Raw genomic sequence first — 27,386 nt, forward strand, 5'->3', positions numbered from 1 at the left:
GCCCTAACCTTTGTAATAGAAATTGACAGGATTAAAATCAACTTGTATAAATACGGATGTAACAAAACAATAAACAGCAGAACTTCGCTGGAGATCCAGACCAGAACTTGGCTGGAGATCCTGGCTAGAGATCCTGGCTAGGCTGCTGATCAACTGAACGTTGTCTCCGTGTCATTCCTTCTTCGCCGACTCCGTCTACACCTTTGGGGACCCCTGGACCTGCTGGGGTTGGACTCCGGCATGTGTGTGTGTGTCCCTCAGCCCAGCCTGCACCCTCTCCAATCTGGGACATCCCTCTCACAATCCTGGACTGCTGACTCCCAACCACTCGCCTGCCTGCCTGATTGTCCCTAACCACTTCTGCCTGCCAGCCTGATCACCCCCTAACCACTCCCCTGCCAGCCTGATCGATGCCAAACTGCTCCCCTGCCAGCCAGACTGCCCCTAACTGCCCTCCCCTGCCAGCCTGATGGCCCCTAACTGCCCTCCCCTGTTGGCCCAGGCACCCCTAACTGTCCTCCCCTGCAGGGCTGGTCACCCCCAATTGCCCTCCTCTACAGGCCTGGTTGCCCCCAACTGCCCTCCCTTTCAGGCCTGATCCCTCCCAACTGCCCTCCCCTGCTGGCCTGATCACCCACAACTGCCCTCCCCTGCTGGCCATCTTGTGGTGGCCATCTTCGACCACATGGGGGCAGCCATCTTGTGTGTGGGAGTGATGGTCAATTTGCTTATTACTCTTTTATTAGATAGGATACAGGATATGAAGAATTTAGTAAAGGCAACGTTCTCTTTGTATCAGCTAGAGCAGTAGTTCTCAACCTGTGGGTCGCGAACAATGAAAATAGATCCTGCATATCAGATATTTACATTACGATTCATAACAGTAGCAAAATTACAGTTACGAAGTAGCAACGAAAATAATTTTATGGTTGTGGGTCACCACAACATGAGGAACTGTATTAAAGGGTCATGGCATTAGGAAGGTTGAGAACCACTGAGCTAGAAAAACCAACACTGAGTGCATGTATTCATTTAAATCTTGACACTATTCTCTACAAAAATGACTAACACTACTTTAAAAATATTTTAAGTTACATGTTTAAAGGTAGGTGGATGAGTGTATCAGTTAGAATGTGTTTGGCTGCAAGTAAGCAGAGAATCCAACTAAATTTCTTGGGAAATAGGAGCTTACTGTTTAGTACTGAACAGGTGCTGGAGTTACCAACCAAAGGCTGGTTCAATGGCTTAAAGATGATGCTAGGAACCCAGGTTTCTCTGGCTTTCATCCCCATCATTCCTAGTGTGCTGGCTCTTATTCTCATGGTTACCATGCAGCTGCATCCCCATGGACCACTTTCACATTCTACCAAAGAAGGAAGATGATGATGGAAGAGTAGTGAATAACTGAGCCAACCAAATCTCTTCCTTCGCGTCAGGAGAGCCCTGCAGAAGGACTTCTACACATGTGTTAGAACTGGGCCAATGGGGAAGTGGCCAGGGAGGTGGGGATTGCGGATAAGAAATACTGAACATTGGTTAAGAAACACTTTATTACAAGTGGGGTAGGGACACATAATGTAATATGAAAAAAGAAAGATATCCATTTTTATTTTATGCTATCACATATTTTATTTTTGTAAGCTGGCTTTTATTTTTATGGAGTAAAGACTAAAATAATATTAAAGAATGTTTTGAATTATCCACATGTGGATTGCCCAAGGCAAAACAATAAACCCTATTTATTAACTCAATAAAATGTACTGACTACAAACTCGATCCCCTCTACTATGCAAGTACATGGGATTTAAAGACAAACGAGATTGGCCCTTGAAGTTCACAAGTCCAGTGAGAGATGCGTTTATAACAGGATGGTAAGTGCTCCATTAGAGATATGTGGGGAGGGTTACAGTCCATGGAAGAGGGGCTGATTAATTCTGCAAGAAGTGGAGGTAGTCTATTTCTGAGAGGAGGGAGAGGGGCGTTCTAGACCAGTGGTTGGCAAACTCATTAGTCAACAGAGCCAAATATCAACAGTACAACAATTGAAATTTCTTTTTAGAGCCAAATTTTTTAAACTTAAACTATATAGGTAGGTACATTGTTATTAACTTAATTAGGGTACTCCTAAGCTGGCCTTTGCTAAAAACGTCCTCAACCTGATTGAGGTACGTTCGCTGAGGTCAACCCCTTCCAGCTCTCCCATCTACACTTGTCTTGTATACTTGTTTCGTCTCCTTTCCGAAAACCGACTTCTGCGCATAGGCCATGAAGTTTCAATCGCACTGTACGTGCGCGCCCGCACGTGTTATTTTGTGGAAGAGCCACACTCAAGAGGCCAAAGAGCCGCATGTGGCTCGCGAGCCGCGGTTTGCCGACCACTGTTCTAGACATTCTAAACCTGTGCTTCGGGAATGGTGAGCAGTGTGGAGTGTCAAGAGATGAGGCTGGGCACACTGTAAAGAGTGTCTTATACAGCATAACCATTAGTCCCAGTTTGCCCACGGCAGTTTATGACGGTTGTCCTCGAGTCCTTTTCAGTTAATGACACCTTTCATCCTCTAATGTCCTGATCTGTAGGACAAAGTGTATGACTTCTTTACTCATATAACTTAAGACAAAGCTGTTTCAGTGTTTCCTGAAGCAACAGGGACTTTTGACATAGGAAAAGAAATGATCCTATTTGTATTTCAGAAACTCTGGTGGCAATGTGTACGGTGGAATAGAGGAGAAACCCAAGGTAGGTAGATCAGTTAGGGATCTAATTTAGTAGTCTAGGCAGGGTGTGTGTGTGTGTGTGTGTTTGTTTTAGCATTGACTGTGCATTTTATTTAGTAAATCCTAACAATGACTTTAAGAGGTAGCTTCTGTTACCTCCAATTTATTGATAATTAAACAATATGTCCAAGGTCACATAGCTAGTAAGTGTCAGCACTGGGGCCTGGCCCCAGGCTTATTCTATTCCAAGGTCTGATACATATATATTCATACTCCACTACACAAGGCTGTTTCCCTAGGTGGGGGCACTGAGCATGGGGAACAGGGGAGGAGCTGAGAGTTAAAGGGACAGATCCGGTGATGGATGGGAGAAAGAGACTCTGAACCTTCTAATGTGAACATTGGGAGGATGACAACTACTGAAGAAGCAGAGTTTGGGGGATTAAACAAAAATTAATTTGTTTTAAGATATTATATTATATCACATTATATTTTGAGCACCACTGAGTTACTCAGGAAGAGATATTTAGCAGATCACTGGAAATACATCTTAATACTCAGGAAGGAGGCAAGGGCAGTATACATGAGTCTGGAAGAAATGAGAGTGAAACAGCGAAGAGCTGAAGCCTTATCAGTAGTTAAGGTCACACAGGGAAAGGGGATATACCAAGAAAAAGGGTAAGGAAACCTGGGGAAGACCTGCATTTAAGTAAAAATGGAAGAAGTGCAAGTTGCAGAAGAGACTGGGAAAGAGTGGACAGGAAGAAAAGGTATGTGTCAGATACTACAGGGAGGAATAAGAAGCAGCAAGAGTAACTGCTGACCTTAGCAAGGCCGAACAGGTTGGAGGAGGAACTTGGGATTCAGGGAGCTGAAGGGCAAATGGGGACATTGGCAGTCAAAAGCAGCAGAAGCTCCCTGCGGCAGAGGCAGAGAAGAATGCTTCAGGAAACCTGAACATGTTCAAAGGCTGAGGGGAAAGAGCCAGTGAGGAGGAAGAAACAAAGCATAGCTGATGCTGGGGTCCTCAAACTACGGCCCGCGGGCCACATGCAAATACAAATATTGTATTTGTTCCCGTTTTGGTTTTTTTTTACTTCAAAATAAGATATGTGCAGTGTGCATAGGAATTTGTTTATAGTTTTTTTTTTTTTTTTAATATATTTTATTGATTTTTTACAGAGAGGAAGAGAGAGAGAGAGAGAGTTAGAAACATCGATGAGAGAGAAACATCGATCAGCCGCCTCCTGCACACCCCCTACTGGGGATGTGCCCGCAACCCAGGTACATGCCCTTGACCGGAATCGAACCTGGGACCTTTCAGTCCGCAGGCCGACGCTTTATCCACTGAGCCAAACCGGTTTCGACTATAGTTTGTTTTTAAACTATTGTCCGGGGCTCCAACGGTCTGAGGGACAGTGAACTGGCCCCCTTTTTATTTTATTTTATTTTATTTTTTTAAAAATATATTTTATTGATTTTTTACAGAGAGGAAGGGAGAGAGAGAGTTAGAAACATCGATGAGAGAGAAACATCGATCAGCTGCCTCCTGCACATCTCCTACTGGGGACGTGCCCGCAACCCAGGTACATGCCCTTGACCGGAATCGAACCTGGGACCTTTCAGTCCGCAGGCCGACGCTCTATCCACTGAGCCAAACCAGTTTCGGCTGGCCCCCCTGTTTAAAAAGTTTGAGGACCCCTGTATAGAGCAAGGTCTTAAGACTTAAGAGGAGAAGAGGAGGTTGGGATTAAGAGCACAAGGGGGAAGTGAACGGGTCAGCCCTGGAATGGAGGAGGGAACTTCTGAAAACAATAGAGAAGGGGTGGTTAAGACAGAAGCACTGAGGCTGGGACCACGCCCAATGCAGTGGGAGGCTAAGAGAAATATATAAAGGCGGATGAAAGAGTAAATGGATAGATATACAGATGTACATGAAATACATATAGTGAACTAATTTAGTGTTAAATATAAAGCTTCAGCTTCAAATGGCTGGAAAAACCAGTGTTCTCCAAAGTGGAAAGCACAAGGGTCTGCTCTGGCAAAGAAAATCCATTGAGAAAAAACCTACTAATTATTTTTTCTCATTCCTTCTGAAGTTCTGTTTTTTTCTGTACATATTTTAGTATGCACATGTTAGCACAGTAAGAGATATACACATGTAATTTAAAAATACATTTATACATCTAGGGAGTACACAGAAGAAAGATTTTAATGTAAATTGTGTAAATGTACACAATTAAAAAGTTAGAGGACCACTGGATTAAATTTGTTGTTCTTGTAAATAATTTTATTCATGTTTTAAAACTGGTTATTCCTACTATATAGAAATGTTAAAGATTTTCATATAATCACATACACATTTCTAAACTCATTAGCTTAAAAATAGATTTTCTGTTGATACTATGATTTCTGGGTTGATAATTATGTTAAATAAAATGATAATTTTGTCTCCGTCTTTCTAGGATTTATACCTTTAACTCAGTGGTTCTCAACCTTCCTAGTGCCGCGACCCTTTAATACAGTTCCTCATGTTGTGGTGACCCCCAACTATAAAATTATTTTCGTTGCTACTTCATAACTGTTAATTTTGCTACTGTTATGAATCATAATGTAAATATCTGATATGCAGGATGTATTTTCATTGTTACGAATTGAATATAATTAAAGCATAGTGATTAATCACAAAAACAATATGTAATTATATATGTGTTTTCCGATGGTTGTAGGCGACACCTGTGAAAGGGTCGTTCGACCCCCAAGGGGTCGCGACCCACAGGTTGAGAACCACTGCTCTGTTTTTACTTGTCTTTCCATATTGGGTAGAACTTCATTATAATGGGGAATAGTGTTGAGAGTAGGTAACCTTGTTTTGCTTTTCTGACTTAAAAGAGAATGCTTCCGATATTTTATGCAGTGAGAGGTAAGTTGTATGGCCCAAAGTCTTTTGCATTTACAACCCCAAGTGGCATGCACATTTATGAGCTATCCTTGGGTTTTAAAATCAGGGTGATACTAGCCTTACAGAATGACATGGATGCTTCCCTTCTTTTTCTTTGTTGTAGAAAAGTTTAAATAATGTAGAGATTATTTCTTTTTTGAAGTTCTGATACCATTTAACTTTTTTATTCATAATTTATACTTTTCTAGGAAACCATTTCATCTAAATATTCCAATTTATTGGTATAGAAGTGTACATAATATTATTTTGTAATTTAGAAGATCTGTTTTATCTCCTTTCTCTTTTCTAATCTTTCCTATGTGTCTTCTTCTTTTTTTTAAATCACATCAGCCCATAGTTTCTCTCACTCTTTTTTTGTACATTCTGTCTTTTAAGAAAATATGTATTTTCTGTATTCAGAAAACAAGGAATTATTTGGAAACATAATAATTATGTTAGATCAGGCTTGATAACCGAATTATTGAAATTTTGTGTGTTTGTATATATAGCTATATGTACCTGTATGTCTATCTATATATCTATCTTTTTCTGATTTGTCATTTTCTGATGAGTTATTAAAATTACGATTATCATGGCTTTGTCAATTTCTTCTAGCACTTACACATATTAGTGAGTATTACCACTATGGGTCTTCTCTCTCCTGGTGGGCTGACTGGACTTAAGTAGATGAGATGACTGGTGGCATGGACTCAATAAATTGGAAGGCGAGTAGGCAATGACCTTATCTCTTCATCAACAGATGTAATATTGGATTTACCCTAGTGGTAGAGGGTTTGAGAATATTACTCTATTAGATACAACTGAGTTTCATCTCATCTCAAACCATCCCTGCCTCCTTCCCACAAATTCAAACCCTGCTATTCCTTTAGACTCCCATATCCACACCAACACCCTTCCTGACAAGCAGTTCACTTTCCTTGCAGTACAATTCTTATGTTTGCAATTAAATGTGTATATTACTGCTGCTAGGGGTCAAGTTGGAGAACTGGAGGTTGGAAGCAATCCTTTAATTTCCCAATGACTTTTGTACCCTAACTTTTCTTTTCACTTGTTCATTTTGTGCTTGATATTCTGCCAGATTTGTTCTTACCATTGCAGTAATTTTTCTCCCATGAGGGTTGGCTCTATGGTTTTTATTTTCTCTGTTATTGTTTATCGGCTCTCATTTGCCTTCTAATAATTCAAATTGTGCTAATAATTCTTCACAATTTCTGGAGAGCTAATGGTTTTCTTTCTTTAATGCTCATTCTCTTTTGAAAATTGAATTTTCTGTCTTTTTCATAGATTTTGGGCAAAAAGAGGGGTGGATGCTAGAGCTCAGCCCTCTAACTGGAGTCAAACCACATTCTTTTCATACTAGCTAATACATTAATATCTGCTGATCACAAAGATAAGAACTGTTTATGCAGTGCATCTACTTTTAGAGAGATACATTTCTGTATATTATACACATTTTCAATCTCAAAAAATTTAATCAAGGATTTAATTTGATGACCATTTAAAATGCAAAGCAAAGAGACATTAACACATCAAGTATCCAGATAACTATATAGCTCCATATGATAATTTTATCTATCATCTATCGAACTATCTATCTATCTACCTACCTATCTATCTATATGTGTCGTATAACTATAGATTTAGAATGAATCTGGAAGCCAAAGTAGGATTATTTTACTCTTGTTCCCTTTCTTTTATAAATAGAAGTATACCTGAAAGACTTATTGTTCATGTTCTCAAAATTTCTGAAGGTTTCTTATCAAATATGCTCTTATTACCCATAATTTAATGTATTGATTTGTATTATGTATTTCAAGAAAAAAATTCAATATTAGCCATTCTTGCCTCCCCCCCTCCCCACTTTTTATTGAACCAAGACTAATACAGCACACATCACTAAGCAAAAAGTGCTCTTTACTATGCAAAAGGCACAGTCAGTGATTGGCATCTAAGACTAATTGATCTACTCATTACCACTATCTCCCTACCCCCACTAGCCCTACTATGAAGCTATTGATTTAAACACTGTCGATCGGTTTCCATTTTCTGATTTTGGGCAGGCCAATTAAGAAAGTGAGTAATTGTGATTACACTGCTTCAGGATCAATTACATTTGATCCAAGACAAAGTGTTCTTTCTGGAACATACACACAAAATAATTTTTCATCTAGTATCCTTATGTGCTTAATAAAATCTAAAGTACATAATTAACTTTTACCTTCACAACAGCAAAACATACTAATGTACATGCTTAAAATAACGAAGGCTATTTTCTTTGTAAAATACATTCATCATTTTCCTAAAATTAGTTTAAGAGAAATTGAGAAAAAACTGTTTATATACACACTCTTCAATGTAAGATAAGAATCAAACACTACCTACATATTTATCTTTAAAGGTATTTAGTTAATTGTGAAAGACAAAATGCAAATCTCACCCAAAGGACTACAGAGGAAATCTTTGTAATAAAAACATAGTTTAAAAAAACCACCTTCATTACACAGAAATATAAAATGTTCTTTAGATAACTTGATAAGAAAAAAAGAATTATTTTAGTTCTTAATTTTGCCCTAACTTGGTGCATGAGCTTTGTCATTGGGCTCACATTGTCAAAATCATTAAAATGAATATACCTCTGGCGCTGGAGGCAAATCTATTTAGAGTGATGTTACTCATAGTCTTGTGCTCAGTAATATTGATCTGTGTTGTCTAATAGAAAAATAATAAACAATTACTAGACAATGTTGGGAAAAGTAATCAGTTTTTATATATCACTAATATAGCAGACCTCCCAAAACATAAAGGTGATGATCTGCATAAAATCAATGTGTTATGCTACATTGCTTATATTCATCATTGCAGGTTCTCAGCAATAAATGGTACAATATTAGGTCTGAATTACTGGAAAAATAAAAAGGCATATGAAATAGAAAGGTTGACTATATTTAAATATAAACTTGTTTTAAAATGTCTGTTTCCTAAACTTGGAGATTTTTTATCATAACAAATACTGCTTTAAGCAAGTTAAAACTTAAATAAAATGTCCCAATTCTTTTTAGAATAAAAACAGAGCAATCTCAAATCAAAATAAGAAATTATATCCTAGACCAGGAAAATACAAAAGAGTTCAAAGATAATTCTTAAAGATGCATGAATATAAACTCTGTACTAATTTGCTAATAGTTTTTGGATTTCATTAGAAATGTATAACACATATAAAAACAATGACAAAACTCAATCCTAGAAAAAGCTCTTTTGAATAATATTCACCTGTTTGAAACCTTTGCCAACTGCATAAGTGTTCTTTTAAATTTTATCAAAATAGTTTGTAAATTAAAGTAAAAAGGGAAAAATGTATGGGTTTTAAGTACTGACAGAATAAATAATTCTCCACTTAAGAAGTTTAAGATAACATATAAGATGTTTAAAAAGATACCTTCTCTGGGCTATTCAGTAATATTAAAGTTTTTTAAAAATTTCTCCTGAATTTTCCTCATCAATTTTCTCCTGAATATTCCAAAACTGTAGAGTTAGAAGAAGTGAAAATATTATTTAGCAGTAGCTTCTTACTTTGACCAACAAACTGTGAATTTCAATCACATATGGCAGACTGTAATGGCTAGTTGTATAACAAATACTAAACATACATTGTACACAATTCATACAACTACTGCATGGTAGTCTAACCATTGCCAAAGAAAGGCACATTTGTTTAAATGTTTTGTCTCTCAAAGAAAAAAAGCTGTTGAAAGCCAAGTTTTGATCTGCTATCCTTTACAGGAAATAGAAAATACAGAAAAACAATTGAACTTACCACAACTGGAAACTGGCAGTCTGAGTGGAATCACAGAAGTCAATACCCACTGAAACAGTAATGGATCCCTCAGGCTCAAGAGATTCTAGGAAATTAGATAATTTAGACATGAATACACGGAGGAGGTGAAAAAGAGGCAAAGTAAACACTGAAAACTTATATAATGCGTGTAGTTTAGACAAAATGGTCAAATTTAATGATGGTTTATAAGAGCACTTTCAAACTAAGAATATTAAAACAAATTACAAAGTAATTTCACTATTGTGCTTGAAAGTTTTCTTTTTTATACTTAATTCTGCATATATTTCAATGAACATGTTATATCATTTCAGAAACATATCTCATCCTGAGAATGTATGTTTTACAATATTATCTTTATAGGCATTGAAGGTGAAAGGGAAACAAATTTAGTCCTGTGTGAAACAACTGTAATGAACTATGGGTGCTTTTAAGAAATTATGCATTCAAAACTATGGAATATTTATCTAGATATAAAAAAGTAAATTTTAAACAATGTTTCAAATTTCCACTGGAAAAAAATCAAAATACAAAAATTTAGAAATGCAAATTAAAGCAAACTGGAAGAAATTAATTTGTTGTACTCAGAAAATAACCAAGACAACTGTCATTATAGGAACAAATGGTAAGTCCAATATACGTACAACACTAATGTTTTTCAGCTAACAATGATAAAACTTAACACCATAACAAAATTTTATTCTTTTTGTGATTCCAAAGTCTGGCTGTACATTAGAAGAATAATGGAGAAATTAAATATATACCTTCTTAGTATAAATATTTATGCATATGTTATACTTATATATATAAAAGCCTAAACGACCGTTTGACCCTTAACTATGACGTGCACTGACCACTGGAGGAAGACACTCAATGCACAGGCATGGAAACATAGAAGAGACTGATGAATCTCAAAGGGAAGGGGGAGGAGGGAAGACAGGAAGAGATTAACCAAAGATCTTATATGCATACTAGAGGCCCAGTGAATGGATTCGTGCACTGGTGAGATTCCTCGGCCTGGCCTGCAGGGATCAGACTGAAACCAGCAGTCCAACATCCCCCGAGGGGTCCAGGATTGCGAGAGGGTGCAGGACAGGCCAAGGGACCCCTCTGGTGCATGAATCCGTGCACCGGGCCTCTAGTATTTAAATAAAAACCATCCACTTTTGATTATCGCTTTGCTAAAAGTCTTCAGTGTACGTACAGTCATACTATACAGTAGCTTTATATTTAGCTACTCTGTAGCTATTCTGTATATATCTTATTAGATAGAAGTATTTTAGCAGACACACTCTAATCCAGTAGACTGTAACTATCCTAGGGCTTGTTCAAAAATATGATTTGCCATTAAATGTTAACAATAACAGAGAAAATGGTATAGATAGAACAAAAGAATTCAATAAGCTTATTATATCAAGAAGTATATTTATGTCTTATAGTCTCGATGAAGACTAGGCAGTATAAGAGGGTACTTGTTTGATGCTGAATTTCATTAGTTTGTAAATTTAACATTGACCAGGATGCTGTGCAAGTACCAGACTTGCTGCCAAAATCTTTGGCAAATAGGTATTACTGTTGAATACATAACTATAATGATCCTTTTTTTTTTTTTTTTTTGCATTTTTCCTAAAGCTACACCTATCAGTTCACAGCTCTGTCAGTCACACTGTTCAAGACTATCCTTTAGTGAATCCTACTGCTTTGTTCTGTGCCGTCATATACTAGGGTCTGGTCTAGTCTGTAGCCGAATACCACACTAGCATATGCTGTCATCTCCATAACATAATGGCATTAATGATTTAGATCTCTCAAATCATGTACCCCTGTATTTCATTTGACAAAGTGACAGTTCTCAAAATGTCTTGTTGATAGCACTCTTTGACATAGTTTGGTATCATTTTCAGTCTTGAGATAATTAAGTGGGAGTTTAGTGCCATGCTAATCCTGAAGGACAGCTCATGATCAATGGTATGTTTTATTATATAAATGCTTCAGGAACAAAGTGATCAGCATAAAATTATTCATATAATGAATGCTCATAATATTTGAAGCCTACTACATTGGAGAAGTCTACCCTTTCAGGTGTCTTAATTTGGATACTTCTCTGGATCTCTACTATATACATGAGAGAGTTAGATAGAAATGGCTGAAAAACATAGGTTCTATTACACCACACCATTAATCATGAAAAATGAAATCACACAGATGCCATCTACTTTGATGTGACAACTGTACAGTAACTAGTGAAATCTTAGCTGACTTCAAACGTGTCAACTGTTAACATAAAGTCACTGAACAGTCACTGAACAGCCTAAGGCTACTCTCTCTTTGTGTGTCTGTTTTACATCTCTTATCTACTGGTCTCTCTGGGGGAAATGTCACATTATGCCTAATATTCTTGCAAGGAATTCAGTTTCACACTTCAAAGGCAGGGTAAAATTCAGACAATAGTCATCACATATTAAACATGAATATAAAATAGATTGGTGACAAATAAGAAATCTGCTGTGGGGGAGTGGTGGGGTGGGTGGAAGTGGAAGAGGGCATAGAAGAGATAAATGGTTTATGGGGAAAAATAAATAAAGTTTAAAAACAACAAGAAATATGCCGAGCTCATTACTATGTGTATATGTGCTTTTTAAATAAAACAATTATCTTAGCTGCCTTATTTCACAAAACATGAAAATACAGTATTTGTTTTTGTTGCAGTTTTAAGATGTTTTTGGAGTAACTCCACTATAATCTATTGATAAAAGAGACTAGGTAGTATTATATACAAATATCTACTGCATGGGAAAGAACTCTGTATCTTGAGGATAATTCAATAAATGCCAGTGAAATGAATGAAACATTATAGTCATAAAATGTGCCTAAGGAAAAAAAAGCCCACTACTAGTACTGAGGCAATGGTATATGTTCATATTTTATTTCTGTGTTAGGGCCATACTATGAAATTTATTATATTTATTTCTTTTATTCCACATAGGCCAGCAAAAGTTCAAGTCATTGACTCACTGTGCCAGCACAAAGAAATGTTAATACTGTTCTACTGTTTTAACCTTTGGATAACATTTTCAACCTTCAGACAATTTATCTATCAGCTGCTTGACACTTCTTAATTTTTTAACTGGGTAAAAAAGGCTTAATTTTAAGCAATCAAAACAAATTGTGATACTCACAAAATAATAAAGAATATGTTACTATATTAATATATTTACATATATTAACTTTACAAAAAATTAAAAATAAGGACACTGTATTCTTTAAATGGTGTCTTGATTACCAAATTATTTTTTTTAAATAAAGGGTAATAAGTGTGTCTGAATCACCTTACTATATCTCTACATTGCTTACTTATAAAAATCTAACATATTCCATCTATTATAAAGTGGTTTATTCCTTTGTGTAAAAACATAACACAAAGAATGACTTCTTTACTGAATGAATGACTATGAAAAGTATATAAGAGGATTCAACAATGTCAAAGAGCTCAGGTAAAGATGAACAAACATAGAATGGCTATGTGAAATAATGAGAAAGAAGGCACAGTTTGGTCAAAAGGCTTTGCTCACTAAAACTTATAAAATAGATAGTATTTGGAACTTTCTGATTATATATTTCAAAGATTCAATGATAGAAACCTTAATTACTTTTAAAATTTGTTTTTATTGATTTCAGAGAGGAAGGGAGAGGGAGAGAGAGAGAAACATCAATGATGAGGGAGAATCATGGATCGGCTGCCTCCTGCACACCCCTACTTGGAATCGAGCCTGCAACCCAGGCATGTGCCCTGATCAGGACAACCTTATATTACTTTAAACTGAAAGCCTGAAGCTTCTCTGAACAAAACTTTAGTGTTGTCTCCACTTACACAAAATAGAAACAGAGACAGACATTCTAATTATTATCCTATTTTAAACTCAAAGTAAGACATACAATTATAACACTTAATTTTTAAAAGGCATATTTTTGATACAGTACTTAAAAATGGAAATAGATGACATCTGGTCAGACAATATCATGTACGGGCCACTGAGGCAACCCAGAACACATGCTGCGTTGGAGGGACAGCCCCTCTACACCGCTGGTCGCGTAGTATCTATATAATATCTATAAAGAGCCAGGGTCGTATGACCGAAGGCTCGACCAGGCCGGAAGTCAGTGCTGGGTTGCTGTGGCGACCCAGCACTGACTGGGGCCGCTGCTGATGCCCCGACCCAGCACTGACTGCCTAGGGGGCTGTGGATCAGGCCTGGAGAGAAGCCTGCAGAGAGAGGGGCAGGGTCTGATCCGTAGCCTCTGTGGCAGACGTTGATCAGAACTTGCCTCTCTTTCTCTCCTGGCTTGGCCAACAGCCATGCCTCCATTTCTCTCCAGGCCTCCATAGGGGCTGCTGATCAGCCCCACCTTTCTGATCAGGCCCCGTTGACAGGCCCAGAGACGCTGACTGGTATAGAAACTGACCAATCAGAATCAAATCTGGGTCAACTGTGAGGAGCCAATGGCTTCCTAGGAGGAGGAGCTTTTGATGCTGACTGGCATAGAAACTGACCAATCAGAACCAAATTGGCTGGCAGAGGAGGGCAGATGGGGGTGAGATCAGGCCTTCAGGGGAGGGCAGTTAGAGGTGATCAGGCAGGCAGAGGCAGTTAGGGGCGATCAGGCCAGCAGGGAAGGGCAGTTGGAGGTGAGATCAGACTGACAGGGCAGGGCAGTTAGGAGTGACCAGGCCAGCAGAGGAGAGCAGTTAGGGGCAAGATCAGGCCAGCAGGGAAGGGCAGTTGGGGCGAGATCAGCCAGCAGGGGAGGGCAGTAAGAGGAGATCAAGCAGGCAGGCAAAGGCAGTTAGGGCCGATCAGGCAGGAAGGCAGGCAGGTGAGTGGTTAGGAGCCAGCAGTACCAGATTGTGAGAGGGGTGTCCAACCGCCCACAGGGATCAGGCCGACACTGGCGGTCGGACATCCCCTGAGGGGTCCCCGATTGGAGTGGGTGCAGGCTGGGTTGAGGGAAACCCCCCCTCCATGCACAAATTTTGTGCACCGGGCCTCTAGTGTGGGAATAAAGACCTAGTACTGCCATAGCATGTGTTTTATTCCAACAAAAATGAGATTTCTGGGTTGGTTTTTAAAAAATGTATTAAAAAAATCTTGATTTTTAAATAGTGGCAACAGATTAAAATATTTTTAAAACATGATGTGTATAAACACCAGTAATATACTCTTGGCTAGTATATATTATATGTGTGGAAAGGAAGATAAGCAATATACTATATAATCTTCCATTCTTCACTCCCTTTCCTTTTCAATTTATGGGATGTGAAAGGAAACAGGGAAGGGGAGGTCTACAATAATAAAGATAGTCTAAAATCAGGAAAGGAAAACAGGTAATGGAAATGTGAAAACAGGGAATGTGAAAGGAAACAGGGAATGGCAGGTCTATAATAATAAAGATAGTCTAAAATCAGGAATGAGACTGAAATAGAGAGGTAGGAGGAAGATGATGCAGCTAGGTAAAGTGGGAGGCAATTTTGATTTTTCAGACCTATCCTTCTGTGAATACTAAGGGCAAAGAAATGTTTTTTATTTTTATTTTGTATGATAAATTTGGTTTAAAAGGGGAAAAACAATCATAAACTGAGTATGCTAATATCAATAAAATATGTATCTACTTTACTTTTAAAATGAACACATTTAATTATCAAATATAGTTCAAATTTTAAATGAGAATATTTACCTATTGGATTAAAAACATGCATTTCCATGCCTGTAGGAAGTTTTTTTTCTCCGATGTGGATATTTTCGATCTTTCGATCTGTAGTATTATTCAGTGTTATTTGTACAGAGACCATCTTATCACCAAAAATGCAAGGCTGTCTTGAAAAGAAGTAATGGGCAGCTAGTCCTTTCCCACTCATGCGATGAAGCAGCACATGAGTTTTCATTGGTACAAAGACAGGAGTACTGACCTATTGCAAGTTGGAAAAAGAAGGAAAAAAATGAATTAGTAAACATATTTAGTAATTCTCTTAGAAAATATGCAAAAATTTCTAACATTAACTCTTGCTTTCCCTAAAGTATTACATAAACCACAATAACAAACATTAGCAGAACATCACACATAGGTAATTAAGTCATAAGTTTTTTGTGAAGTAAATGTCTTCAAAACTATTAATTTTTCTGTACTCTGCAGACATAAATATTTTGAAAATATGTCTAATAAGAGAATATCAGTTATATAAATATATTTTTTATTTTAGAGTTTATAAAGTTTTTTGTTAGTTTTTCCTAGGTACACTATATTTGAACATTTTGCTAATTTTAAAATTAGTTTTAATAATTTATCAGTTGATTTTCTCAGTCTTTGAACTGTAAGACAGTCTTACTTGCCAGTAATGAACATTTTGTACCTTCATTTCCAATCCTGAGTCCTTGAACTTTTTTCACCTTGAGTTTCTTTCACTGTAAATGGAAGACTATGACCTCCTTTAAGGTGGTTTCTTCCCTTGCTTTAGTGATTAAAAAGATCTTCCCTACTTTGAGATCAGGTAACTTCTGCACTTCCATTTTCTTCTAAAGCTTTCTTTCTTTCTTTTTTTTTTCCAAATTCAGTGAAATTGATATAGCCTACTGACCTCATATTGAAGTACTCTTCTATAAATACTTAACCAATAATATGTACATGATTTTTAAAAAAATATTTTCCCTGACCCCTGTACATGATTTAATGTTAGCCGTTCCTCAATGACCTTAAAGTACAAACATTCTAATTATTTATGTACCTGGGAGATAATTTTGGGCCTTGATTGAGGTATTAACCCAGCATCATATTTTTTTTATTTCTTATAGCCCTACAATATGATTAAATTATTTGGCAAAACAAAACATCTCTATTCCTCTTCCCTCTATTGCCCAGTATTTTCTTGCCTAATCATCTCTTTACCCATCCACTGAACTTTAGATTTCTTTAGTTAAATTCTCTGCTCAATCTTGAATGAAATCAGAGGCAGCATAGTAAATGAAGAAATAATCCATTCTAAACTCATGTCCTGGCTATCTTTCCACTCAATGCAGAAGTATTGCATGTGGCTTGACCTGACATGGCCAAGTTTTTTTTTTTTTTAATCAATTTGTAATTAACCAAGCCTAATCAAGACTATTTCCTAACAAGAGCTCTCCCAAACTAGGTTTTCTATTATAAGTGTGAAAGTGCATATTAATCTATTCAACATGTTCACTATGCCACTGATGTCTGATGACATTAAAACCTCATCCTATATAATAAAAGGCTAATATGCAAACTGACCAAATGGCAGAATGACCGGTCACTATGACACACACTGACCACAAGGGGGCAGACGCTCAATGCAGGAGCTGCCCCCCTAGTGGTCAGTGTGCTCCCACAGGGGGAGCGCCGCTCAGCCAGTAGTCAGGCTCATGACTAGCGAGTGCAGCGGTGGTGGTGGGAGCCTCTCCCTCCTCTGCGGCAGCACTAAGGATGTCCGACTGACGGCTTAGGCCTGTCCCTGGCAATCGGATATCCCCTGAGGGCTACAGGACTGCGAGAGGGTGCAGGCCAGGCTGAGGGACCCCTATCCCTGAGTGCACAAATTTTGTGCACCGGGCCTCTAGTTAATAATAAATTAAGATTCATCCACAAAAATCCAAAAGTTAAATATCATATATACTAAATGATAGAGAGTGTCTTCAAAGCATCATTAAAGTATAGTATTCCTTTTCCAAAAGTTTAATCTGTACGGGTGGACAATTTAAAATATAACCTAATAAATACTTAGGTAAATTTTAAATTTTGGCTATATAAAGTAATAAACAACTGGCCTATGTGTCCTATTTTGGCTGTTTGATGATAATAACAATAGTCTAGTATTTTAAGTTTTCAAAGCACTTTCACTTTTAAGTGTAGGTTCTTTTCCTTATAGAAAAATTATTTTCAAAACTCTTCTGTTTCAATGCACACACTAAGTTCTATTTCCTTTACAAATTCGGGGGTGTGGGTGGGGGTGGGAGGTGGTGGTGGTGGTGATTAGCACAACCTAAAACAGCAAACCTTAGCAGTAAACATTCACTCTTAGAGTGGGCATCATAAAAATAAGCAAATGGACAGAGAACGTGTGTGTAAGTTTACACGAGTATACCGTATATACATAATATATTTATAGATTTACACTCAGCAAAAAAATCTTTTTTTCCCATAAATTCCTATGTCACTGAGGCTATGACAATCAACTTTAAACATAAGCCCTTAAATAGATAATTATATATTTCAGTTTCTTATGTTTATTCTCTTAATTAAATAAGCATATTGGAAAAAGTAACCATCTTAGTGTTTTTTTTTTTTCCTTCATTGTTCCAGGGACACAGTTTTCATTATCTCCTTAAATACATGTTGATACAGCCAGTCATGTGGATGTAAAGTACAGCATAGGGAATATAGTCAATAATATTGCAATAATGATGTATGTGTCTGACGGGTACTAGATTTATCAGGGACATCACTTCATAAGTTATACAAGTGTCTAATTACTATGTTGTACACATGAAATTAATATATTGTATGCTAACTGTAATTGAAAAATTTTAAGAAGTGAAAAAAACTCATGAAAGCTTGGGCAACACATCATATGGGGAAATAAAGCTGAAAGTTGGAGGGAGGCAAGTGTACAGTAGAATGAGAAAAGCAGGACAGAAGCAGGGGTTCAGTTTACAAGCAGCCAGGAATCAGCAATCCAAATATCATAAGGTGCTGAGTAGGTACGCCACGCCTGAAGTCATTTAAGAGCTATCAACATGTCTTGGTTGTATTGAGTCTCTCTCTCAATCTAACCCTGGGAAACATGCCCTTAATATCTGTGTTTTTTTCTATCTTGTCTCAAACTTCTGCACCTTTATTATAATAGTTAAAAAGATGTGCAAAGGAAGACAAACAGTATGATTCTCTCTACTCATTTTCCCGCACTCAACCAAGTTCAAGAAGCACTGAATTCAACATTAAAAATGTCCTTCCTGACAATCTTGAAAGGTTACGTGTGATAATACAGAGTTCTATGTCCTCTTCTACAATAAGTAGCATCACACCTGGCACTTTGTGCTAATAATATATACTTCTTTTTTATCTACAGAAAGAAGCTAACTGAAAAGGTTTGTGTTTTTTAAAAAAAATCTGCTTTCTAAGTTCATACAAGTCATATTAAGCCAACCCCCTCTAGTATCTAGATCAACTACAGGTGACATTTTGTTCAATAAACCCAGTAGACTCCATAAATCCTTCACCATTTCCCATGGCTAATACAATTAATCCTGACAGGAAAGCAAGATTTTAGTTCAATATTTTGTACATCTGATTAGATACCTATATTCCAGAAACATATATATGATCTGTGGATGCTTGTATTCTAAGATACTAAACAGTGTGAATGGCTTTTCTGACTTCACATTTTATAAACATAAATTTCATAAATGTAAAAAAACACATACATCGTAAGTTAATTATAGAATGACCTAGATTTGGATTGTGCAAATGACAGTTTTGGGAAAAAAGGTAGATATTTAACAAGTTTGAGCAAAACTGATCTTGGGCAGGGGTCAGCAAACACAGCCCACAAGCCCAAATATGGCATTTTATTGAGTTTTGCTGGCACAGCCATACTCGTTCTCTTACATGTTGTCGATGGCTGCTGTCCAGTGGTAGAACTGAGTCATTGCAAAGCTAACATATTCCCTATCTGGACCCTTTACCGAAAAAGTATGCTGACCCCTGTTCTAGGGGCACAATGTTACACCCTTGCTTCTCCCCCTCCTTTCCCTGTCAACAGGGAACAATTCTCCACAGGTCTCTTATATTTCTGCATGTTTTCTGAACAAAGGCATTAACTACTTTGCTCCTGACAATTTTTTTCAAGGATGTTTGTATAGCAAACAGCCTTTGGAAACAGGTAAACGCCTCTTTCTGGGGCAAAAGTAAGACAGGTTTGCTAATAGCCCTTTATAAAAGACTCGGCTCTTCTATACGCTGGTTCCTCTTAGTGTGTAAAGCAACACACTGCATGTGCAGTCACCATCTGGCCTTCATCGTGTCACCCCATAGAACAGCCGTGGGCAAACTACGGCCCGGGGGCCGGATCCGGCCCGTTTGAAATGAATAAAACTAAAAAAAAAAAAAAGACCGTACCCTTTTATGTAATGATGTTTACTTTGAATTTATATTAGTTCACACAAACACTCCATCCATGCTTTTGTTCCGGCCCTCCGGTCCAGTTTAAGAACCCATTGTGACCCTCGAGTCAAAAAGTTTGCCCACCCCTGCCATAGAAGCTACGCAGACGGTGGTATTCTGCCACAATAGGCCACTGCATTGCTGTGAGTAATCAACTGACCTGTGTTCTCTATAGGTATCTGTGAAACTGTCTCAGGCTAACTTGTTATCTTGCAAGTAGGTAACATCTCATACCCTTCACAGTTCTTAATACCCCCCCAACCCCTTTTTTGGTCACACAACATTCCCAGATCCACTTACTGCAAATAGCTACATTAACACTTAATAGGGCTATCTATCATTATATATACAGCTGTGCAATGGCACCTGACTGAGGGGTGTATGTGAGCTTAAATTCCAGCTTACAATCAAGGGTTGCCATTTTGGAGTCTATACAATGGCACCATATGAGCTAGTGGCTTTGCTAAAGACACTACAGAGTAGAAACTATTTTTTTTTTCTTTTGACTTCCTTTATGATAAAGTCCATGTTATCACCCGGTCAACTATATCTATGGATTTCTGAAGTATCATGATGTGTTCTGAGAGCTGACAAGGAAGTGTCAAGTAAGTTCTGTGACACTGAAGAATACGAATACAATGTTCAGGGCTGCTCCGACCTGTTTGGAGACTCAGTGTTGGCCTTCTTCCCTGTAGCAGTAAGTATGGAACTATCTGCTCAGCACACACTGCCATCTTCTAGGAACCTTGCTGTGTTCAGTTCCTGATGAAGCTGGCATGTTCTCATGCCACCTCATGACCTGGCCACGGTTAATTTGTTCAGAAATGGGCACAAGGCCTGGTGTGTCCCTTTCTGAGGATTTATGGGTTTGGGACCTGGGAAGTCGATCCAGTTTCTCTCAAATGGCTAAAATTCTGAGATTTAAAACTCTAATGTCTGTGGCCTTAGTCTTGCCATATTGTTCAGCTAAAAATAATATGTAATTTTCTTATTTATTATTAGAGGCCCGAAATTCATGCACGGGTAGGGTCCCTAGGCCTGGCCGGCTATCAGGGCCAATCAGGGCCTTCCTTCCTTTGGCTGTCGGCTGGGGCCTTCCTTCATTCCACACCACCCCCTGGTGGTCAGCACACATCATAGCAAGCAGTCGAACTGGTGAGCTGAACTCTCCAGGGGACAATTCGCATATTAGCCTTTTATTATATAGGATGTTGATCTGCCTCTCCACTTATTCCCCATTTTTATGTTCAATTGTATAAAACATAATTGTATCCCTTTTCAAAATCAAAGCATAATTTTACTATTTTAAATGATTACAGAGATTTATAGATACTATAGCTCTAGTGTTGGTCATAACTATACTTTAATAGATGCTGAGTGTTCAATTATAACAGTTTCTAAAAATATTAGTCTTACAGAGCATCTGTGATGACAGGTGGAGATTATCAATATTAATACTTGTTGGTTTTAGGATATGACCTGACTAGAAATTTTCTATTTTATATAACTAGTGGCCCGATGAACGAATTCATGCACAAGTGGGGTCCGGCTGCCCCGCCCCAATTGGGGCCAATCAGCCAGGCCAGCCATGGGGAGGGGATGCGGGCGGTTGGCTGGCCGGCCCTGCCCCCTGGTCAAACTCCTGGTCAAGGGGACAATTTGCATATTAGCCTTTTATTATATAGGATTGTAAAAAAGAAAAAGGAACACGTGCCATATTTCTTGAAAGCACACACAAAGAAAAACATTAGCTAGAAAGACTCCTATGATACAAACACTAATTCCCAAAACATCTAGCTTTAGGTAACAGCATTATTTCCCATTAAATATTAAAACTTGTATAAAGAGGATAGTAGGAAAGACAATATTTGAAAACATTAGTTTTGATTTAATTATTTAACTGCTAATGTTCAAAGAAGTAAAAATCTAGCTGCATTATAAGTAAATAATATGGGCCATCCTCACTACGTTCCTTGAGGAGGTAATTAGTTCAGTAACTGTAATAACTCTAAAATAAAAAGCCTCCTTCTGGAGTTAACTGAACAAAAAGCATCAAGTAAGAATGAGGTAATCCTCTACAAATCTTTACACAGCATATGTTTAAATAATAAAACCCGTTTGTGTACCTTTAGATGGTTTATGAAAATAACCAATCAATTTTGCAGACACAACATTATTTCTAAAGGAAATCTATGTGACTCATGATGCCTGTAGATACACAGAGACAAACCACACATATTTTATCAGTTTATTACAGTAAGCAAATAAGCGTGGAATGAGAGTGCACATAACTGTCTACTTAGCGCTTACTGAAACATTTATAAGAGCTGTTATCTCCCTAATAACAGACAGACAGCATGCAATTTTAGAGAGGAGAAAAGCTTCATATTTTTTAACACTTCACTAAAAAGTAACTGAAGAGTGTAAAATGAAAAATACTCTGTGCAGTTAGCTGGTAATGGACCATATTATCAACTCAAGTTAGATTTATAGGATACAAACTAGTCACTAATAGTTATTTTATGACATAGCATGTCTGCTTTTTTTTGAGATTATTAAGATTAAAGTTGTAAAACTTCTTTTGAACATAGCTGCTCCAAATGATTGAATTATAAAATTTAAATGAGAATTGAAAAATAAAACACAGAATATCAAGTAGGTGACTAAGAATAAACCTTGTTCAATGTCTGCATTATTATTTCAAAGCTGACATATCCATGTAAAGCTTTATGAAACAATGTTTTCCAGCCTTTTATGCTTTAATCCATAGTTAGTCGCTTAATCATTTCTACGTATTTTCAATGTATTCTGGTTTTGGACTTAAAAAATATGAAGATCTGCAGTACATAAAAGGCTCTCTTTGTATCTAGCTTTGTTTTATTTATTTTATAGCATATCTATTTAGATATGTGATTTATAAAAATGACCAGAGATACAGTTTCATCTTTAAAATTAGGATTTTTAAAATCAAATGTGTGTCTCAACTGATAGAGCTGTAATGCAGGAAGCTACAGTATTGTCTTATTTACCCAGTAAATTATAGAAAGTGAGTCTATTTTACCTTTAATCCATAGTATTGGGCCTAGTACTTAGTATAGGATTAAAAAAAGATCAAAATGGCCCTGGCTGGTTTGGCTCAATGGATAGAGTGTTGGCCTGCAGACTGAAGGGTCCGGGTTCGATTCCAGCCAAGGGCACATGCCTGGGTTGCAGGCTTGATCCCCAGTAGGGGGCATGCAGGAGGCAGTCACTCAATGATTCTCTCTTATCATTGATGTTTCTATCTCTTTCTCCCTCTCCTTTCCTCTCTAAAATCAATAAAATGTATTTTAAAAAAAAAATCAAAGTGCAAATGTGTTTAACTCTTACCTATAATGATAAACATAGACTCAAAGAAATAGATTTCAATTTCCCATCAAATATTACTTTAAATAAATGGTTTATAACCCCAAAATAACTTCCTCCTTACACAGAGGTGGTCAAAAGTAGGTTTATAGTTGTAATGTAAATAATAACACAAGAATAAATTCCATGTTTTGTGTACTCAGAACTGTAAATCTACTTTTGCCCACCCCAGCATATGTAAATTTAGGTATTCTAGAAAATACTTATGATAATTCCTTATATTTTATTTTAGTAGTCAATATATATTCTGGAAAACATGAAACTTTTTTTTACCTTTTATTTTGGTAATAATATACATTATAAAAAATATACTTGCAGAAAGAGCCAACTATATTATCAACTGACATTTAATAAGTATCTTACTTCATGGATGGTGTTAAGCAGGAGCCAGGAAACTACACCAGTGGATAAAATTTAGTCCACTGCCTGTTGTTATATAGCCTGTAAACAAAGAATGGTTTCTGCATTTTTAAATGATTGGAAAAAAGAAAAATAACATTTTTTGTGACACTCAAGTCATATGAAATCCCAATGTCAATGTGTATAAATAAAGTTTTATTGAAACACAGCCACATTCAATCAGTTATACATTGTTTATGACTGCCTTGGTATTAGAATGGCAGAGCTCAGTAGTTAGCGCCTGCAGGGCTGAAATTATTATCTTGCCTTTTACAACATTTGCTGACACTCTGGTATAGAATGTATTCAATTTACATTGGTGTTGAGATGAAGAGGAAATTACTTTATAATAATATCCTAATAGAGAGGAACCAAGATGGCGGTATAGGTACACACTTGTACTTGCTGCCTTGCACAACCACATCAAAAATACAACTAAAAGACAAAACGGATATCATCCAGAACCATGGGAAGGCTGGCTGAGTGGAAATTCTACAACTAGAAGGAAAGAGAAAGTGCATTGAAGCTGGTAGGAGGTGCGGAAGTGCAGAGGTACGGAGGTGTGCACGGAAACGGGCTGGCAACTGGGTACACTATTTTCTTTTTCAATTGGGAGGGAGATACAAGCTCCCAATTGCTTTGAACTCCAGTTCAGGGCGAGACTTCGGGGACCCAAACTCATACAGGGAGAAACTAGACTGTCTGGCATCAGGGCGGAACGTGAGGGCAGCTTTCTCACAGAGGTGCTTGCAGTGATCATTGTTCCTGCAAAGGGCTGCAGGACACAGAGACCCCAGGGCCTCTCCTAGGCGGAGCAGGCTGGCAGCCATTGCTGTTTGCTCTGCCCTGATGACTCCCTGAGACCCCACCCCACCCAATTTACAACCCCACCCAAGCTGTGCACAGAAGCTTTTATATATGAATGGCCTGTTCTTTTGCAATCTAAAACTTAACAAACTGCAGCTGGGTCAAAGAGCTCCAAAGCTTCCAAAAGGAGACCTAGACAGCAGCCTGCATTGCTTCACAGCTGGGCCTCATCTGGGCACTTCCAAACCCCAACAAAGAGTAGGAATCTGCAGATCTCTCTGTAGCTCCTGCTGGGTGGCCTCAAGCAGTGGCTGACTTTGCACTTCCTTAGAGGTCCAAGAGCCAGTGTACCCAGTGGTCAGAGTGAGACCATACTAGAGTACAACTCTGCATATCCATAAGTGACACACACAGGGGGCAGACTCAGTGAGCACCAAAACTCCACTGAAGCAAGTCCTGCTCCATAAGGGTGTCTCCAGCACAGCAGTTCTCCCATTGTAGACACAGCTGGTCCTCACAACCAACTGGCCTGGTGGTCAATTCCTCCCAGTGATACCAACAGCAATCAAGACTTAACTACAAGAAGACTGTGCACACAGCCCACAAAGGGGTGCACCAAGAGTGTCCACCTCAGGTAATTGGGGAGGCTGAGCCACTGGGCCCTATAGGTCACCTAGAGCACAAAGCCACTCTATTAACACAGGGAAGAAGCCAAAATGCGGAGACATAGAAACAGGTCACAAACGAAAGAAATGGAGGAAAGCAAACTAGTGGATGTAGAGTTCAAAACCACGGTTATAAGGTTACTCAAGAGTCTTCTAGAAACCTCCAAGAAATTTAGTGAAACCCTCAAGGATATGAAAAAGGACCAATTAGAAATTAAGCATACACTGACTTAAATAAAGAATAATATACGGAGATCCAACAGCAGACTAGAGGATAGCAAGAATCAAGTCAAAGATTTGAAATACAAAGAAGCAAAAAACACCCAACCGGAAAAGCAAAAAGAAAAAAGAATCCAAAAATATGAAGATAGTAAAGAGCCTCTGGGACAACTTCAAGTACACCAACATCCGAATTATGGGGATGCCAGAAGAAGAGAGAGAGCAAGATATTGAAAACCTATTAGAAGAAATAATGACAGAAAACTTCCCCTACCTGGTGAAAGAAATAGACTTACAAGTCCAGAAAGCACAGAGAACCCCAAACAAGAGGAATCCAAAGAGGACCACACCAAGACACATCATAATTAAAATGCCAAGGGCAAAAGACAAAGAGAGAATATTAAAAGCAGCAAGAAAAAAACAGTTACCCACAAGGGAGTACCCATACGACTGTCAGCTGATTTCTCAACAGAAACTTTGCAGGCCAGAAGGGAGTGGCAAGAAATATTCAAAGTGATGAATAGCAAGAACCTACAACCAAGATTACTCTACCCAGCAAAGCTATCATTTAGAATTGAAGGTCAGATAAAGAGCTTCACAGATAAGGAAAAGCTAAAGGAGTTCATCACCACCAAACCAGTATTATATGAAATGCTGAAGGGTATTCTTTAAGAAGAGGAAGAAGAAGAAAAAGGTAAAAATAAAAATTATGAACAACAAAGTGATAACAAATACGTATCTATCAACAAGTGAATCTAAAAATCAAGTGAATAAAAAGTGTGATGAACAGAATAAACTGGTGAATATAATAGAATCAGGGGCAGAGAAAGGGAGTGGACTGAGAATTCTTGGGGGGAAGGGGGTGGGGGGGGTGAGGAGAGGGACCGGCCCAAATCATATACCTATGGATGAGGACAGAGTGGGGGTAAGGGCATGGGGTGGGGTGGCAACCGGGTGGAAGGGAGCTATGGGGGGAAAAAAGAGGAACAACTGTAATAATCTGAACAATAAAGATTTATTAAAAAAAATAAAAATAATAATAATATCCTACTTTTTCTCCTCCCCAAATATAATCTGTAAGCTTCACTGTCAATACTTTTAAGAGATCCACTTCCATGGAAACAACAACAACAACAACAAAAAAACAGTTCCCGAAACTGGATACAAATATGTTATATACTCTTATATATGTTTTACTATTCTTTCCAATATTTTTTTTTCTGACTTTCCTTTTAAGGGTCTTAATAAAAACAAAACTGAGTCTGGTTTTCAAAGTGCTTAGCAGAAAGATTCCTGTAATTGGTTAGAATAAATTTCATTAGAAACAGAACATTTTACATAAGGACATGTGCTGTGTTATTTGATCGATGTGATAATCACTTGACCTTAACAGTTATATTGCTTTCTCATTAACAGTATCAATGACATAATATAAAAAAATAAAAAATAAAAAGTTTGGTGTGCTCTTCCACTGTAACCAAGTTTAGAATCTTGGCGTTATTGTTGATATCCTTATTGCCCTCCAACAACTAGTTGACAAGTTTGATGTCTCTTGTATTCATTTCCTTCTTTTCTGTCCATCTACCACCAGCCTAAGCTGGTTCAGGTCATCATTGACATTTAAAGCACTAAAAAAATTTTTTCTTTCAAATTGCAAAAGTAGTGCATGTTTACTGAAAGTTATTTCAAACTGTATGGGGATATAAGCAAAATCCCTCTTAGGTTTAAGCATAATTAACATTTTGTGTCCCTCCCAATCTTTTGCTCCCTTCTGCTTGCTCATTCAAATTGGTCTCCCTGCCTTTAGATCCCTTACGCACCAATCCATACCACAGATTCCTGTAAAAAGAAGTCTTTTAAAATGTACCTCCCTTATATGTTTAGTGAGGTGTGGTGCAAAGTGCTTGGCTTTGAAGCCAGACAGACCTGAGCTGAAACTCCGGCTCTGTAACTTATAACCTCTATGACACTAAAAAAATTAACTCTAGGGACTTCAATGTTCATAATGTGAAATGGGGAAATTACCATCTTACTTCAGGGTTGTTGTAAATCTAGGCTAAACATAAAAAGAAAATTTGGAGGAAAGTAGTGCCTGAGGAACATGACAGGCATGAGTGAGGGAGTAAAATCAGATTTCAGAATTAAAATAAGA

The 27,386-nt window shown here is 37.7% G+C and overlaps 1 protein-coding gene across 9 annotated transcripts in view; it reads right to left on the reverse strand.

The window, feature by feature from the left end:
• Positions 1–27,386, reverse strand: part of AP3B1 (adaptor related protein complex 3 subunit beta 1) — a 204,739-nt gene that overhangs the window by 18,724 nt on the left and 158,629 nt on the right. For all 9 annotated transcript variants that reach the window (XM_036307709.1, XM_036307711.1, XM_036307712.1 and 6 more), the window contains 2 exons: positions 15,243–15,474; positions 9,492–9,576 (listed from right to left, as the gene is read on the reverse strand). In XM_036307709.1, coding sequence (XP_036163602.1) covers positions 9,492–9,576; positions 15,243–15,474 — 317 coding nt within the window. The remainder of the gene's footprint in view (positions 1–9,491; positions 9,577–15,242; positions 15,475–27,386) is intronic.

This window comes from Myotis myotis, unplaced genomic scaffold (genome assembly GCF_014108235.1).
Source record: "Myotis myotis isolate mMyoMyo1 unplaced genomic scaffold, mMyoMyo1.p scaffold_m19_p_5, whole genome shotgun sequence".
NCBI classification, from domain to species: domain Eukaryota; kingdom Metazoa; phylum Chordata; class Mammalia; order Chiroptera; family Vespertilionidae; genus Myotis; species Myotis myotis.